Consider the following 18744-nt stretch of genomic DNA (forward strand, 5'->3'; position numbering starts at 1 on the left):
GTCCCAGATTGCAGTCCTGGCAGCCCCAGTGAAGTGAATGGAGCACCAAACAGACAAGCACACAGGTGCTCCATACACCAGGAGGCATTAGGGGGCTTTCCGTCCCCCATCCTCCTGATCACTTGGGGACTAAGCATTTGGGCCCACATCAAATGGACACATTTTCACATGTAGGAATTTGGTGCTGACTTGGGGTGGATTCCACCCCAAATCTGATGTCAAACCAGAATCTGCTCTGGTGTGGACATTCACCTACTGTGCCCATACAGTCCGCTATAGTACAGCACCGGTGTGGACTGAATCCCAGCCAGAGATTGGATGATGTGATCACATGACTGCTTCTCTGTGATGTCAGCACAGTGATAAGGATGAGCAATTAACAAGTTACAGATTGTGACATCACATTAGCTAACTTAGGGTGCGATCAATTGGTTGCACATCATCTGTATGTCGGCTGCAATCCCGTCCCTAAAAAGAGTCTAACCACCTGAACTAGCATATTATAGGGATCTATTCTGCTGCAAGTTCAGGTCATTCCACCCTTGATTCAGATGGGATGTGTGGCCATAACGTGGACATAAATATAAGGGCATATTGCAGCCGCATGAAGCCTTAAAGTGACAGTACATAGTATTTTTTATCAGCCAAACCTGCTTTTTTTCTTTCCTCCATGTCTAGTAATAGATTCTACAGATAATGAACCGTCACTCGGTGTTATGCTGGTGCCTGGAAATGGCCTCTCACCGCCATATCAGTATAACCAAAGAAATTTCCGGCACTCAATGGGTATGCTTCCAAAGGTGAATATTTATTTTAACAAAAACAAAAAAACGTTTCGGTCTAGAAGAACTTCGTCAGTTTGTGGATGTGCACATCTTCATTTCCTGGATTTCCCACATGTCCACATTTGACTTCCTACTACTCATATCTCCTATCGACAAACTGACGAAGGTCTTCTAGACCGAAAAGTTTTTTTGTTTTTGTTAAAATAAATATTCACCTTTGGAAGCATACCCATTGAGTGCCGGAAATTTCTTTGGTTGTCTAGTAATAGATCCATGAAACCAAAGTGGATTATTTTAAAAGGGGTTGAAAAGGATTAGAAAACATGACAGCACCACACCTGACCACAGGATGTGTCTGGTACTGCAGCTCAGTAGACATAACCTATAGACAAGTGTGGTGATGTTTCTGAAAAATGGCAGTCATGTTTTCCAATCTAGGACCACCCCTTTACATACTTATTACCCCTTCAGCATTTTGCCTTCTTTGTTCATTCATGTCTCACCTGGATAGTTGCTCTAGCCCGGTGACAGATCCTAAATATGAGGTACACAACACAGGCCAGGTATAGGAGCTCTATATATCACATATATTCCACGATACAGATGTTAGAAATGACGCTTTCCCCTTTGTGGATCACTGGCAGGAGAGTTATTGAGGTTATCACTTTATTAGGATCACTTATCGGTAAGGAGGAGGCTTCTGCCGTCCATCAGGTCAACCAACTATACAGAGAACTAGCACAGTACAAAAATACAGATCTGCAGAAGATTACAGCGACTATACACACATCTCCGAGGCTGGCCATACACTTCAGATATCCATCAATGTCTATCCTAGTCTCCCCAATCACACGTAAGGGCAGTAAGCTGCTGTATACACTGAGAATGTGGAAATACAGAAGCCCCATCCCTTTCTCCAGCATCTTCTCTTGGGGAAGGGTCTGGAGCCCCCAATAATCAGCTAATGTGTGTGGCCAGATTGACTGTATCGATCTAATGTAACGGTAGACAGTAAGAGATGCTATAGATGTCTAAAGGTGGGATGATTTTTGGTCACCTCCTTGGTTTTCATGGCAGTAGGGCCCGCTGTACATAGGCTATAACTGTCATATCTCTCGCTCCATCATTAGACAGTCCGACTTCTCCTTTAATACCCACATTTGGCTCTTGTATACACGTGCACACACTAGATGTATAGCACTATTCAATATGGCTGCTGCCTACATGTCAGACTGCTGAGGTCTCTCTGTGCCATATAATATTCTAGGTACCACGACCAGTGCAACATAAGACTATACTAACCTTAACAACCAATTTTTTGGGTATTATTTCAATTCATCTGAGCATGAAGCAACTTCCATTTGTCCTCTACTGCCCTATTACATGTATGGAGTAGAGCGGGATGGTGGGAGAAGACTATACCGTCTGTGGTTTGGTATCGCGCTGCTTCAAATTTTATTATCAATGCTTAGGAATACCAAAAGAAGTTTCTATGCCAAGCTGTATATGGTACTGGTAGTTTTTTTTATAGTGTTTTATGTATTAGTTATGCTAAAGAAGTTGCGCATGTAAAAGGCCACATTGTTAGGAAAGTAATAGCACAGGTATGAGAACCACCTAAGGGGGCAGATTTAGGATACAGATAGTCATAGACTTCAGATGTAGGTGATGGCTTGTTCAGACAACGGCTATACTTCCCGCTACCATACGTGTGCATGGCCAGCCAAGCATGCGTGTGTCCTAAATGAGGAGAGGGGAGTAAGCCCCTGTCATAAACCTCAGCGCCCATCTTATCTCCACGGATAATGAAAGGATTGGGCATGTTGAAATCCATCTGCCTTATCCGTCTCTCCTGCCACCTTGTACAGATTACGTTGACTAGTCCAGTTGACCATAACCTGATGTGTATTACCTTGTAACTTTGTCGCATGTAGATACATTTCATAACCGTATATCAAGAACATCCTTCCCTCAGAATTCTTACAACAGCCTTATACCCGACTGAACGTTCTTCCTAAAAATCTTCTGACTGGTTTATATAAATGACAGGAATAACACTGGTTTGCCACATAAACACTAAACCAGTTTCCATTCATCTGTACCTTTTCGGAAAACCCTGCAAGAACCCAACCCTTACGGGACTGACTATATCCTGATGTGTCCGTATTATACTGGCGAGAGAAAATGGTCATAGCTCTGAATATCTCCTCCTCCCGTATACTGTGTGGTAATGTGTATACTAAGGAGAGGATACTGGAATGTCGCTGTCATTTATAGATCGCTGCATGCATGGAGAGGATCCATATTCACTGCTGGAGTAATAGCAGAGGGTGTACAGGGTGCAATTGGTAGGGACCTCCTTCCATGTTTTCTTCAGTCTCTCAGTAGATGTGCAAGGGTTCATATATTTGTCTCATTTTTCATCTTCGGCTTTGTTGCTCTGAAGTTCAGTCACCAGCTCTGCCCCAGCATCTCCTGCCTTCTGGGCAAAGTGCAGGGCTCCTTGGGTGAAACCTATAGAGCGGAGAGTGCGGGCGTAATCCACAAACACTGCAGAGATCAGTTTATGTGCGAAGGGGTTAAGGACAAGCCACCAGTATATGATAAAGAACCTGCTTAGTGACTAGTGCTGCGCTGATGTCTTTCCAGATAGTGGAGGTAAGGCTATCTGCGTCTTTGGTTCTGTTCTCCTGGTACATCAGAGGTCCAGATATAATGGACAAACTGATCTGTTCTATGCTAGACACAAACGGAGTCTGATGGACCCCATTGATGGAAATGGGAAGAACAACATATTAAATATAGAAATGGTAGACTATATAAAGAGGACCTTTCATATCCTCAGGCAATGTGGTTTTATGTACCGCTAGAAAGCCAACAGTGCGCTCACTTCAGAGCATGGTCGGCTTTTCTGTTATGTGCCCCAGGGCTGGAGATTGTTAGTTTCGGCAGCGATCTCTGCTAACTGTCAGAAGGGTGTTCTTGACAGTGTAGCTGGGCTCGAAGGAACGCCCCCCACCTCCCCATTGTACTCTTCACAGCTTAGCGTCATTGCTGGGACGTAAGGTACGCTCCCTCTGACAGTACAGGGCTATGGACGAGTTAGAAGCCGTCCCGAATATAAGCCGTCCCGAATATAAGCCGAGGCCTTAGCCCTAAGCCTTCCTCACAGCCCAGCTAGACTTTCAGGAACGCCCTTCTGAAAGTGGGCAGAGATCGGTGCCAATATCTCCAGCCCCGGGGCACAAAACGGGAAATCTAACAGTGCGCTGAATTCTAGCTTTCTATATATATAAAACCGCAGGTGCCTGAGGACATGAATGGTCCACTTTAAGTGGGATGCTAGCTATTAAAGGGTTAACTATTAAACTACCTCTCTTTGATTTGTGTACTCAGACATCTTTAATCCTCCAGTGTTCTTGTGACTTCTTATGAGGCTGTCATAAGTGTGTTACGGTTATGTTCTTATAACATAGGAGTTATAACATTCTATTACATTGTAATTACATTCTGTCCCACTCGGCTCCCTCAGCTGAGATCTCAGAGAGAGTGGTTATATGGATGTCTACTGGGTTTATTTATACACAAATTAATACAGCTATGTCTTCACTGAGGTCTATAGACGAGATCTCGGGAACCTTGGCTACAGCTAGACCTTATGCTTTCTATATGTATGTATATATGCTTGGAAATTAGCTCTCCTTCCAAAGAAAGAAAAATTCATTTGTATACTTATTTTCAGGCATTGCTCCATGGGAAAATTCTATGCACACCAGTTGCACCTCCTCAATGAGACGCGGTATCCTCCCTGACCTATATGGATACACATACACCCCTCAATATTGAACATGCAGCACCAAGAAGGAATTGTCTTTGAATTCTGGAAACTGGAAATTGCAGGACTGATAGACATGTTAATGAATTACAAATGCTAAAAAGGTACCGTATATACTCGAGTATAAGCCGTCCCGAATATAAGCCGAGGCCCCCAATTTTACCACAAAAAACTGGGAAAACTTATTGACTCGAGTATAAGCCGAGGGGGGGAAATGCAGCAACTACTGGAAAATTTCAAAAATTAAAATGGTCGGAGTTTTTGGGTGCAGTAGGTGCTGGGGAAGGGGAGGGGGTGTTTTGGTTGTCTGTCTGCCCCTTCCTTGAGCTTGAGGACTATTTTTATTTTTTCTTCCCCCACCTGGAATTCAGCCTGGCTGTATATAGGGTATCTGCAGTGCTCCTATTAACCCCTTCCTGACAGAACAGGAGCACTGCAGATCCCCTATATTCAGTAGACCAGCACTTTCAGACACAGGGATACCTAATGTGTATGTGTGTCAGTCATTTTCTACTTTTATATGTATTCTAGGGAAAGGAGGGATTTAGAACTTTTATTTTATTTTTTTTATAGCTTCTTTTTTTTCACTATGGGAGATTCTATACATTACTACTGTGGCTGGTCATATCATAGAAGCCCCCCTAAAAAAAAAAACAACAACAAAAAAAAACAACTCGGCTTATACTCGAGTATATACGGTAATAACAAAATATTCAAAACTTCCTGATTTATTCATTGTGGACTATGAGTACCGGGCGCACAAATACATGCTCCTTGGCATCCTGACAATGAGGTTACTAATGGTTCCCGTAGGAATGTTATACTACGCCGAATGCGCAGATCACTATGCAATTGCAGACCAATGACCTCTCAGATGTGACGCTGCAGGCCCTACTGGCACGTCTAAGCCACATATGCTGTAAGCAACATGTGAGCCGGTGTTGTCCTGTTAAGTGACTCCTGGGACATTTTGGAGAAATGGCCGTACCATTGGCTCCATGACCAAATCAGTGAAACATTAAGTGTCTGGCTACCATACCTTGTGCCACACCATGATCCTGGGAGAAGGACTGCTGTGACATTCCCTGGTGAGGACTCTCTCATGGCATTGTCCATATGGTCTTCAGACCTCCTTTCCAGCCACCCTTGCTGTGCACCATGACAGCCTGTCAGAGCGGTGGTGTAAGGTCAAAGGAACAGCTGTAGTTCAATATCTATGAGCCAGTGTCCTGCAAACGTCTTCTGATGGTTTGTGTCCACATCGTCCTAGGCTTGGGGTGCGATAACCCATTTCACTTGCAGAACAGATTGGATCACTACGCACCATTATCCTTCTAGGTGTTGCAGTGTCAATATTGAGGAGTGTATATAGTATTTCTACATTTATAGTTCTCAAAATACTTAAAGCACATTCTACGTTTCCTTATTAACTTATTGATCCCCACAAAGGTTTGGTGTTACCTTTACCAAGACAGAAAAGGATATTGGTCTCATCGCTGCTTTCGATTGCTGAGTTCTGCAGACAGGCTTCCAAAAACAAGGCAGCGCGATCAAAACACCTCATGCTGAAAAACATTGGAAATATTCTCTGACTATAAAACCAAAACCAATATCCCCTGGAATGCAAAGATCAGCCTCAGACTTCCAGAACCTGTTGTACTCCAGCAGCTAGTGAGCAACATAGAAAAAGAGGAATTCAAGGCCAAACTGGGCTCAGTGTGTACAGCTTGGTTTGGTTTTTTGTACTTTTCACCCGTACGGTGTCACTCCTGAACGGGCATCGTATAAGAAATGAACAAAGGCCTGTTTATTTGAAAATGGCAGTGAAGGGTTGTCATAGAAAAGCCAAACAGGTGGGGGAAATATCAAGGTCTGCGGTTAGAAAGCCCATTTCATGTGACAGAAGAGCACTTGCCACCTCCAGCTCTTTGCATGACGTCATAGGCTGTATGTCATTTTTTTGTTGTTGTTGTAATCTAGGACAGTGAAGAGGTTAATGTCCACTTGCTTATGGGATTGGATAGTAAGGTGGTTGATACTAGTTTGTTTGGTGGTCTAGCTGTGTTATCACTCCATTGTCTAGGATACAGTAATAGTCATACAGCTGGACAATCCGGACTTACCTGCCTCCTTTCCTATGCACACATATATATCATTACCTGTGTAACATCTCAATGACTTTTTTGAAGCAGCCCAGAGAGAGGAGGACTAGGATGGCTCGGTATTTCTGGTTGATGTGTGGTGAACAGAGATGGTCGACCCATCGCTTCATGACCTCAGCACACTCCTCTGGGTTCAGTCGCACCTGATAAAAAGTTAGGTTGAACACAATGAGACTAGAACCATATCCAAGCTTCTTAGGGCTCGTTCACATCTGCGCCCGGGCCTCCTTTATGCAGGTTTCCATTTCCTGCACAAAACTGGGCGGGAGATGGAAAGCTGCAGGCATCTTCATACCCATTCATTTGAATGGGTTTGAAAAGTGTCCGGCCGTGAGCGCCAGTGAGCGTTTTATACTCTCCGCGGCGAAACCGGTTATTTTAAACCGGGCACAGAGTCGGACATGCAGTACTCTGTGTCTGGTTTAAAAAAAAAACGGTTTCGCCTCGCAGAGCATAAAATGCTCACCAGCGCTCACGGCTGGACTCGGCATGACAGGTTTCCGTCTTCTGCATGCAGAAGACAGAAACTTGATAACGGAGTCCAGACGCTGGTGTGAACCCAGCATAAGATGTTTTCATTTAGTTTTTTTGTGTATATTTGCTGTGACCATCTGATATTCAGAGGCCATTCACACTACCAAGTTTCATCTGTGAATCTCTGTCTATGTGTTCACTGGATTTGCTTGGCTAATCCGGGAGTGAGACTCCTAGCATTATGGATATATACGCTCTTAGGAGTCCCTGCTTCTCCTCTATATACTGTCACTACAGGACTATAATCACTACAGGACAGTATGGAGCTGGGAGGCAGGGACTCCTAAAACCGTCGCCAAAATGATTCAGTCATTTGATGTGGCATCACGGTGGAAGCGACGTCACTGTGGCCAAGCTGTAATATAAGCGTGTTTTAGCGTCTGTATTATGGCAGTAGAGTTCTGACCTCTTACAGTTCTACTGAACCAGACTTACATCTCCATCTTGAAGAAAATCTGGCTTACTAGGACAACAAGTGAAGCGATTATACGAAATGTTGTTCTCCATTATGTTCTTGCCTGCAGGACTCACCTTGGCAAGCCAGGCGGCATGGTTCCACTCATTATATGTCTGGAGGTAGCGGCAGGCATCTGCGGCCTTGTCTATCAGACACAAAAGCTGCACCCCCTCTATAGGGAAGAGAAATTGACAAATAATTCATTAATGTTAGTTCTGGTATCTTAATATATTCAGCATTTTCTCTGAAGATCATTTTACTTGTTTTCTCGATTTCTCTATTTTTTCCAGTTATGTTTGTGACTCCTTAGACTATTCTTACACCAGTACTCAGGATTAATAACCCATCTCCATTACTTTTATTCAAAGAGGATTTTTGGGGACACTTGCTTACTTATGGACCAAGATCTTTATGTGTCCAGCCTTAAGATTTCAGGTTGGTTCCTACAATGGATGACGTGATCAGAGCCCGCACGTCCTCTCCTTATTCAATGGTATTTTGTGTATACTTGTATTCCCTATTAAATAATAGGTCTGGAGCAGATTTTATAGTTCTGTGTAATGCCGGTCCTCTGTTATTTCTCCAAGACGTTACCATTCCCTTGTCAAAGACTGTGCGTCCCTACAAGGTCTTAGCACTGGTTAGATATGTAAGGAGATATTTCATCTCCGTAGCATCCAGTTTACAATTTGCCGTACTTACAAATTTCTAGGAGGAATAATAGAGGAACAGCACAATACTGTGTTATAAGAAGCAATGCTCTCTAAATGTTATATTAAGGGAAATACAGTTTTTACTGAGACAGACATGTCAGAGAGATGACAGGTCCTTAATAATTTACTACTCCAACTGGCTTGGTTCTTGTTATATAACTAGCACATTACAAAAAAAACAAAAAAAAAACACAGATGCCGTACCTGCCAGTTTCCCATTAGCAATCATGTTAGTTGCTACCAATTTAATAGTGCTTTGTGAGGGTCCGGAGGAAGTGACTGTGGTAACAAGACATGCCTTCAAGGAGTCGCAGTAATACTGTGGGTTGTCAGCACTGGTTTCTAGAAGCAGCTGCACAGCTCGGTCTGTCTGGAGAACACATTCAATATCAATATAATAAAGCAAAAGAGTTCTTGTACATTGTGATACAGGAGGATCAGAGCCAAGGTAGTCCGGGCATGCTCAATGCTAATCCATCAATCTATTAATCTTTATGTTTGATGACCTCCCCGGGACGTCCGATCATTATATTCTGGGGTGTGAAAAGATAAGTAGTGACCCCATTACAGATTTTGGCCTGGGAGGTTAAAGTTAAACCTTGGACTCCTACTGTGTATGTACCTGCCCTAAGAGAAGCAGCTGGTCCGCACACTTTCTTGTATGTTCGTAGCTTGATCGCTTCACTTCTTGTAGACAAATCCTATCCAATTGGAATTTCTGCAGGTAAAAGAAAAGACGTCAGATGCCAAGAGAATATAATCTGTCACCCGATCATTAGGGTATACAGGAATGGAAGGGAATAAAAGAATACACACAGATGGATTTCAGCCTGTAACATGTGCAGTATAAATATACCCCAATACCCACATATAAATCTCCCATAGAGTCCAGTAAAAGATTGTCTAGTGTAACATTCACTCCATGCTGTACCTTCTAACCTTCTGTACATCAGTATTATATTTAAATTTTATCAAATTACCTTTTTCTTGCAATCAAAACAACCAATACCTAGGCTTATGCCCATTCATTCAGCCTATACACATCCTGTATTTAAAGGGTACCTCCTACTCCATTGCTTCTACAAATTGAACTTGGTTCTCTAGCTGTTACCTGGAAGTAAGAATTTTCACATAGCAGGTCATAGCAGATGTCCAGAGGGTTTGCCGAAATGCTGACGTGAGGTGCGTCGCTTTGGAAAACCTGAAGGTAGTGAGACGCCACGGTCCAAAAGTGCAGCTCAGACTCATCGCCGAACAACCTGAAAGAGGAGACATCTGCTGGGAAAATTTGTGACAAGAACTTGACAAGCTGCGGATTGTTAAAAGTCAATTTCTGGCCAGAAAACATCCACTGCATGTGAATAGAATTTGGAAAAATGAATCCACAGCGGATTTTTCTATTGCAAATCCACAAGTAAAATACACTACTATTCCATTCCATATGGGATTCTTTATAAGTAACATTCCCAGCAAGACATGTATTACTATACCTTGCCACCAGGAGGCACCTCTGCAAGAGAGTGAACTCTGGGTCCAGAATAAGATCCTTTATATCACTGTGGAGAAAGGTTCCATAGTTACTATATATTGCATTTGAAGGCAAGAATTACTGTTTATTAGGAGAAGGCCCCAAGTAGCGAGCCGCAGTCAAAAAACGCAGTTGAAAAGGCCGCAGTGTCGGCAGTTTTCCTATACGGAATTTGTGCCCTTATTATATCTACACAAAAAAACGCCAGCATTGCCGACTGGTATAATTCATATGATGCAATTTTTTTCTGCAATGTGTGGATGGGAATAGCCAGAATCCTATCCATTTCACAGGTAATGTAAAATGCAGCGTTTTTTGTCATAACACAACATGGAGCCCTGGCCTTAAAGGCCCTGAGAGCATTAGAGACCCGGCATTCACACGGATCAGGATGCACAATGGATGGTGCCAAAAGCAGATACAGTAGTCCAGTCAACCTCGTGGTGGCTGTGCCACGTTACTGCAGTTCAGCTTGGGTGTGGAATGAAACTCATTGGATCTATATATCTGGCAATTATGTTACAAACTTATATTAATACAATACACAAAATCCCAATTTTCAATGTGTATAACTCCACATTGGAACCTCATCTTTAAGTTTATCCATCAGCACGGACTTGGGAACACTCACTTGGTCAATGAGTTGATCTGCTGCTGGATCAGATTCTTGATATCTTCATGGTCAGAGTAATCACTTAAATGAAAAAAAACAACATAAGCTGATATAATATGATTTATACTGCTACTCTGTGTTATATCACTTCCTAGTACTATAATCTGGTGGAATCAAAAGCAGCTGCCAAGTGATACAAGGACCTATTATAAAACCATTGTCAGAGATGGAGAGAAGCATCAAACTTGTTTGTGGGCCGAGCCTGGTATTGCAGTTTATTCCTATTCCAATAAAGCTTCAATACCAGACACAGCTTAGGCCATGTTCACATCCGTGTCGGAGGCCTCATCCACATCCCATTATATAGTGAACTTGGTCCCGCAGGATCCATTGTTATCTTCCATTAGACTCATCTCTCTTAGGCTACATTCACACAACAGTGACATCAGCTTTTTTAATGGATGTGACACAGGAGCATCAAACTCAATGTCAGTGAATGGGAGCTCAGTCACATGGCCGTTATTCTGACGGTCTATTGTAATAGATCATCAAAATATAGGCCATGTCCTAGTTTTGTCTGTTCTCACAGACCCCTCCATACACTCACATGTACGCAGGATCCATGACAACTGGTGTCCCTCAAGGCCCAAGGCGGCTGTAAAAAAATCGACATTTTTCATGTCCATTTTGCACCTCAGTTGTCTGACTGTAACCTTAATGTATAACCTGTTCTTCTGTTCCTACAACAGAACAGTTCAAAAAGTCATAATGGCGCGGAGTCTGTTCTTCGCACTCTTCCTCTCCTCGTAGGTGATGCATGTGAATAACACCACCAGCCTCCATCTATCCTTTCCAGAGAGCGGACTAAGATGGTGTCTAGAGTAAGGCCTCAACGCATTCTCTAAAAGTGGTTTCAAGCTACAGTGTCCCCCTGTGTCTAACAGCAAGGGGCATTGCCATAAGTACCGCTATAACATTGACAGAAGCTTTTTGCGGTGACCATGGGTTTCCCAGTTCTAGAGGGGAACATGGCCCCCCATACAACATGGCCCTCTATGGAGAAAACAAAGCTTGCTACACCTCTCCACTGGTACTGATGTCTTCTGCAAAAATGTCCTACTGTATACGCTTAAGAAATATAAAGTGCCAAGTTGGGTTTCTAAGACCAGAAATGGCCTATTCTTAGGATATGACAGAAATATCAGACTGGTGGGGATAAGACACCCGGCACCCCCACTGATCAGCATAAATTTGAAAAGTCTACAGAACCGGAAGCAGACAGCTCTGTACACTGTGCAGTGGCCATGCTGCCTTATTATATGTTAGCTGCCATTCACTTGCTCAGTGAATCCGCTTCCATACACTATACAAATGGATGGGAATGTTGCATCTAATATTAATAACATATCCTAAGGATAGGCCATCAATATCTGGTCATTGACAACCCCTAATACTTTCTAAAGTAGAAATAAAGTCACTTACACGCTGGAAATATCTAAGGAATGCTTCTCCCCCCAAGGCTGGTGTAGCAGGAAAGCTTTAAGGACCAGGGATGCTCTTGGGACAAGTAGGTATGGACACCAGACGGGATCTGAAAACAGAGATAACAATTGCTATATGGATATATGGGTATTTAACAAATTATTTCCTCCCCCATCTGAAACCACAATGTGTATTATCACACCTAATCCCTACGTTTACAAGCATACTCAGCTCAGATAAGCGTGCATGTTATTTCTACTAGAGGGGTGCAAGCATTGCTCTACGTCATGGTAAATATTACAACCTGGACCTGTAAAATGTATATCACACACTAACAGGTCACGTTCTATCACCTCCTATACTAAGCAGTCTAACTTTAAGGGGGTTTTCACCTTTACCGATCCCCTACTGGAGGCGTAGGCAACCTTCAGCACTCCAGCTGTTGTAAAACTACAATTCCCAGCATGTATACTTGTCCAGCTGTATTTGGACAAGCTGTATTCATGGAAGTGAATGGAGCATGCTAGGAGTTGTAGTATGGACTGCTGACCCCTGGGCTACTGCATGGTTTCCACTTTCTGGCCTAGTGATAATGTGTTGACAAGGGACATGTGACCACTGGTCAGATCACTGATGTAGTAGTCACTGCTGGACCAGTAAATGGAAAGTAGGCACTTGGGGTGCTGTAAATATAAAAACCCAATTAAAGTTAAACTGGTGCAAAAATGGCTCAAGAGTAGTGCTGTCTCTAAAGCTGCATTTACTGATAACACATCCATACTGCGGCTGCAGATCCCAGGTGTAATGACCTGACCAAGCAACTTCAAAAGGGATCTACAACGCTAGGTTTTAGTCAGAAGACCAGTGCCCAGTACAAGATTTGCAGCTGTAGAGATCATAGTGATATGGCCTTGATTTGGGACAGTCTATAAGGACCTGTGGATGGTTTAGTGTCCCAAATCGACCATTGCCGCCTACATTTCAGTTTACCTATCAGCTCTTGTTCATCCATTCTGAAGCACGCGGATTTCATGGACATCTCCAGGACTCGGATGCAGCCATCATCACAGGCCAGGATGACTTTGTCCGATGAGCACCAGTCGACATCCAGCACGCGATAGTTCATGTTTCTTCCGGTGCGTACAGAGCTCACCATCTGAAGCTGCTTAAGGAAAACGTAAGATGTTATGGAGCAGAAAAGAAATCCTTGTAATTTATGGAGAAAACTCATCAGGAACTGAAAAAACATGTCGTCCTAAAGCCAGAAACTTACAGATTTATCATTACATGTGGCATTTTAAGGGACTTTTCAGAATCCGCCTATTGATGGCCTGTCCAGTGACTTGGGACAATTCTGCATTGAGCTGCACCACTGCTACTAAGTAAATGGCACCCAGGTAGATGGACAGGGGGGGTGGCCTTAGGCTTAGGGGAAAATGAAGATTACGCTTTATTTTCTATAACGTACATGTCACTTTATTATATGGGAAAGGTTATTGTGTGCACAACACAGGACTAATAAATGATCTGTCCATGTACAGCGAAAACCATCGTCGTAAATGTCATGTCTGATTTATGGCTGAACATACAGATTTGTGGCTTCAGGATGGAAAATATGGATTTGACACAACTGAGAACAGATTTGGCAGAGCTCGGGGTTTAGTGGAAAGGTTATAGAATAGATTGGATGGGGTGGCTACTCGGGGTACAGAATTTATCATTACTCGAAATCATTACTTACTCGAAATCTGATTCTAGAGGTTTGCTTCCATCTTATATCCCTGTATAGCCAACCCGTCCTCTATAATATGAGCGGAGAAGTCTGTCCACATATTCCCCTGTGTATGTGAAGGAAATGTCCCCATAGACAGAGGCTTTCCATGTGGACAGATGTCTCCTGTCATAGGTTCCTCCATCTTTAGCCATATTTTGGACAGAGTGGATGCGGTTTTGGGGGAAAGGAGAACAACAAAATCAAGTAGAGTGGTTACATGGGTGTCAAAACAGGGCCAACTTCTATGAAGAATATATGAATAAATGGATGGTTAACACACAATTGTAAAGTCTGTACCTCGACTAGTCAACCCTTTTAACCTGGCAGACAATATACGGAATCCAATAAACCATGCCAAACAATAATCTCACCTTGGTTCCAATGACAAGACCCCGATTATACCTATATACCATACCCTTCTTCAATCATAGAAAATACACAAATATACCACTAGGGGAACGGTGAATCGGGTTGTATAAGGTTGGTATGGGATCAGTTCATACAAGACATAGTTGTGGCATTGACATGCAGATTCTCTATAGGTGGAGTATAGGCTCTAGGGTCTTATATGTGTGCAATGCAAAGGGTAAAATCCACAGCAAAACCGATGGATAGTGTGTGTGTGTGTGTGTGTATGTGTGTGTGTGTGTGTGTATGTGTGTGTATGTGTGTGTATGTGTGTGTGGTACTGAAAGTTTCCATAAGTTTATAGCATAAATATTCCAGAAAATCTGATTTTGGCCTTATTTTCCTGGAAACAATGCCGCTCTTATCCATGGACAATGCTTGATTCACTTTAAAAGGATCTGTCATGTCCTCTGACATTGGTGGTATTATATGTTGACTGTGCACTGAATAGGCGCCTGGGTGCTGAAATAAACGGCCCCGATATCCCTCCAGAAAGGCCGGACTTATAGGTCAGTGTCATCCATGGGCTGTGAGAAACGCTCCACCCAACAGTACTCTCCCATACCCTTGTGCTGTCAAGGAGGCCGTTCCTCATAGATCAGCAATGATGCTACCTCTAAGGCCCGTCCTTCTCACAATGGAGGGATATCTGTGCCATACGTTTCACCACCTAGGCGCACATTCAGTACTTATAATACCGCCAATGTTAGAGGGCCTCTTTAAATACAGTCAAACTGTAATACCAGGTACAGCCACCAGTGGTGCTGTTGCTGAAAATAAATCATTTGTTTTTCTATTCTCATACAACCACTATAACATGGTTGACACTGAAACCTTCTATACACCATTGCAGATATTAGGACACATTTCTGAACCTGTGTGTAGCAAATTTATAAAGGAGGCGGCTGCACATGTCCCTCAGGGATATGGTCTGACCACCTATACTGGACTGCACCGCCAAATTAACTTGTCCCAAATTAACATAACTGTAGAATATGCAAATTATGGTACGGAATAGTATGAAAAACTGACAGCAAAATATCACTTTACACAAGTATGCCTAAATAGCTACAGGCACCATCAATCCGATCTTTCAGTAAGTGGTCCGCAGGATACAAGGTCACCATGTCACACATTATGTTCACAGCCATATAATTATAGGGTAATATCACCTTAGTTCCAGACTGTAATCAGTGTCAGTAGAAACTGCAATTATCTCGAGCTGTTTTGCCATTGTAAAAAGCAAAATATTCCCGCTGGTAATAGATTTCTTTCAATTTTACTATAAAGAATTTACCACAAACTTACTTTTGCGTCATTATCGGCAGCAATTAGGATGCTGGAAAGCAATTAATGAAGAGCGTAAGCAACAATGACCTCTGCTGGGCGCAAGAAGCAGCACCGCCATCAAGCAGGAGGGCTTTTATTCTTTTATTGCTCGCCGCCATAACACCAACAGAAGTGAATTAGAGTTATAACTGTATCTCTATGTTTAATACTTGTCTGGACGGGGTCAATGCAAGAAGCTGGTCCTAGAGGTATGCCCCAAATGTGCAGTGCATAAGCCATAGATTTTAAACAAGGGCCTACCCATTTAAAGGCTCACATTAGAACAGCCCCTTTCTTAAATGGGTTCTTGAAGCAGAGTTCCAATGCATACTTCCCCTGGGTTCTACTTTGGATGAACCATGGGTTTCCTGGCTGGTTCCAACCCCGGATCATGTGATAGGAACCAGCACCCAGTACTGAAATCACTCCGCTTCCTCCCTCTCCCGTGATCAATACTGGTTACCTGTACTATAGGGGGCTGGATAAATACATGACTGATCAAGTGTCTGATCTCTGAGGGTCTTACCAATCACAAGATTCTGGGTTCCAAGTCCACTATGGAGTGATGGTCATTCATGCATGCAGATGGTTATTTTAATCTCTATAGGACTGACCATGATAGCGGAGTATTAGGTTATCTTCATCAGTCCAATACTGACCAGTGGTGGGACCCCCATCGATCAGACACTTACCTTGGGATTGTGGGACAATTCTCTTTAACACTTGTTTTGCCACTACAACCCTGGAAACAAAAGCAGCGATACACTCTAAATCTGAATATATGTAGCTCCAAATATTAGGGATCCATAGGTAGGGTCCCTGGCTCCTGGGGACCCATACGTCCATTGCGATCGACCGGTAGATCGCGATCGACGTATTGGGTACCCCTGCTATAAGGGATGCAGAGAAAGAAATTGCTATGGGCCCATAGTCCTCTTTACAACATATTAAGCCACCAGTATATAGATATATAGGCATCGCCTGGTACATATATTGCACTGGCGCCTAGTAGTTTCCAGTTACGTCTCTGCAGGCTAAAATAGAGGATTAAGACACACTTACCTCCTTGGTATCCCAGACTTCAGCGCCATCATTGTATAGTACAATGAGCTTTTGGTTGCCTTTCCCTGGTGCAAAGCGGATTTTCCAAACACCATTCCTGCGGGTCGGTATGCCTCTGCGACAAATAATGAAACATTAGCAATTTGTTAATACCTCAGGACGGCAGGCGAGGTTTACTAATGTCCATATGAAGGGTCAGTCGTTCCATTAACCTGGAGATCACATTATATAGACATCAAAAGTGAAAAAATCTAATCGCTGTAACTATTGATGCAATAAATTATAAATTAATTTCAGTATTTCACGTGAATAGACGCCTAATGTGTCTGAGCTCCCGCACTGGGATAGTAACTATTTGTAGGTTTTTACATCTCCCATGAGTGTGCTATTCCCCAAAAAGCAATGTACATCAACATAGAGGACAACTATTGCTCCTCCACGAGAGTTAAACTGCATACGATTTCCCAAGGTGTCAGGCAGGAGCAGACAAGGGGTGCGATTCTGAGCTCTGACACCGTATACCCTCGATTGGAGCTTATAGTCCAGTTGGGGAACAAAGCCTTGTCAGGCGAAGAAATGCCCCTAAAGCCCTTTTCAGCTCATTTGCACAAGAATAAAATGCCAATTTTTATGTAAATGGAGCTGCAAAGCAGAGTAAGGAAAGCATCTTTGGAAATTTTAAAAGTCGCCCTACAAGGTTCTGTCATACCTTGATACCAATCGTCCTTATTCGACATCCCATCTTGTTGGTTTGGCTATTTATCAGTCTCCCATTGAAGTGAAAGGATGGGGTTGCACAATAGTGGCCAATTCTACACTGTCAGTGACTGTAAAATGGGGGTCAGAGGATCCCCTGGTTTTGAACTCGTCCCTCCACTAGGATTTGCATCCATCATTTATTGCGTATACAGAGCATAAATATTCCAGTTGGAATTATCCCTTTAAATCTTCAATGGTGCATTTTAAGATACAATACACATTCGTCTAATATGTGATGTTATGGGTTTTGGTGTCAACTTAAGCATATATGACACAACGCACCTTGAGACGCGGGCTTTCAAGTCCCAGAAGTTTAAGTTTCCATCCACGTCTCCCAGGACCAATGTGTCTCCCTTCCAGGCAATGCAAGAGATGCTTCCCATGCTGCCCTGTAGGTTACAGGCACAAAGTTATAAAGTGTAAAATGCTAAAAAAGAAGCTGTGCAGTAAAATAACATATAGTATCATACAAATAACAAAGACCATTTGTAACTTATTTCAATAGATGATAGTCTTCTTTCCTGGTATTCCTGTCTTGGTACTCTTTAAAGTGCCAGGACCCCTTCTGTGGCGGTTCAAAATTTCTTCAAGAGGGACAATTCAACATAGTTTCTGTATGCAAAGTCATTTACATAAAGATAAGAAGGGGTCTTGGCGCCTTAGAATAGTGGTCTCCAATTTGGCTGAAACTATAACTTCCAACATGCCCTGATATGCTAGGCACCACCACTTAAAAAGCTACCTCCACCAATTCAAACTCTTTGCATCCTTCACTAGGTGCTGCTCCACCGATTCTGGCGCAGTTGGAATTTTTTCTCTAGCCCTCACCCTTCCTGAGCAATCATTTCTGTTAGTTTCAGCACAGTTATGCTCTCTCCAGTCAGGTGGGCGGTCCTAGACTACCTGCTCCAGCTGAGCACTGCCCACCAGCCAGCATACAGCATAACTGTACTGAATCTAACAGAAACGATTGCTCGGTAACGGTTGGGGCTAGAAAAGAACTTCCAACTGCGCCGGAATCAGTGAAGCGGAGCCTATTAAAATATACAATGAGGAGGAACTACTGGAGGTGGCAAAAGGTCCCCCTTTAAGAGATTGCTGTGACCCAGCAAAAGGTCTCTATAGTCTTCTACACAGGAAAACATATTAATTAATAGATTTTATCAGGAGATCTTTTCACTTATAACATGTTTTAGTAAATAGGTATATGTTCTATAAAATAATGATGACACATCTTAAACTGCACAATGTGCTGTTCCTCTGTTGCTCCTCCTACAAATTAATAAATAAATTGACAACTGGG

At 42.9% G+C, this 18744-nt stretch overlaps 1 protein-coding gene across 2 annotated transcripts in view; it reads right to left on the reverse strand.

Moving 5' to 3' along the window:
* Nucleotides 1–1432: 1432 nt before the first annotated feature.
* The window catches only part of WDR11 (WD repeat domain 11), a 61444-nt gene continuing 44132 nt past the window's right edge, over nucleotides 1433–18744 (reverse strand). The window contains exons 17-29 of one of the 2 annotated variants that reach the window (XM_075257483.1): nucleotides 17724–17830; nucleotides 16683–16797; nucleotides 13100–13271; nucleotides 12110–12218; nucleotides 10646–10708; nucleotides 9977–10042; nucleotides 9598–9745; nucleotides 9109–9204; nucleotides 8691–8856; nucleotides 7848–7945; nucleotides 6780–6925; nucleotides 6088–6185; nucleotides 1433–3335 (exon numbers count right to left, since the gene is read on the reverse strand). In XM_075257483.1, the coding sequence (XP_075113584.1) occupies nucleotides 3199–3335; nucleotides 6088–6185; nucleotides 6780–6925; nucleotides 7848–7945; nucleotides 8691–8856; nucleotides 9109–9204; nucleotides 9598–9745; nucleotides 9977–10042; nucleotides 10646–10708; nucleotides 12110–12218; nucleotides 13100–13271; nucleotides 16683–16797; nucleotides 17724–17830 (1521 nt within the window). In that variant the 3' untranslated portion in view covers nucleotides 1433–3198. Of the gene's footprint in view, nucleotides 3336–6087; nucleotides 6186–6779; nucleotides 6926–7847; nucleotides 7946–8690; nucleotides 8857–9108; nucleotides 9205–9597; nucleotides 9746–9976; nucleotides 10043–10645; nucleotides 10709–12109; nucleotides 12219–13099; nucleotides 13275–16682; nucleotides 16798–17723; nucleotides 17831–18744 lie in introns of both variants that reach the window. The other variant, XM_075257482.1, reaches the window with a different exon arrangement.

Source organism: Leptodactylus fuscus, chromosome 10 (assembly GCF_031893055.1).
Source record: "Leptodactylus fuscus isolate aLepFus1 chromosome 10, aLepFus1.hap2, whole genome shotgun sequence".
Classification (NCBI taxonomy): domain Eukaryota; kingdom Metazoa; phylum Chordata; class Amphibia; order Anura; family Leptodactylidae; genus Leptodactylus; species Leptodactylus fuscus.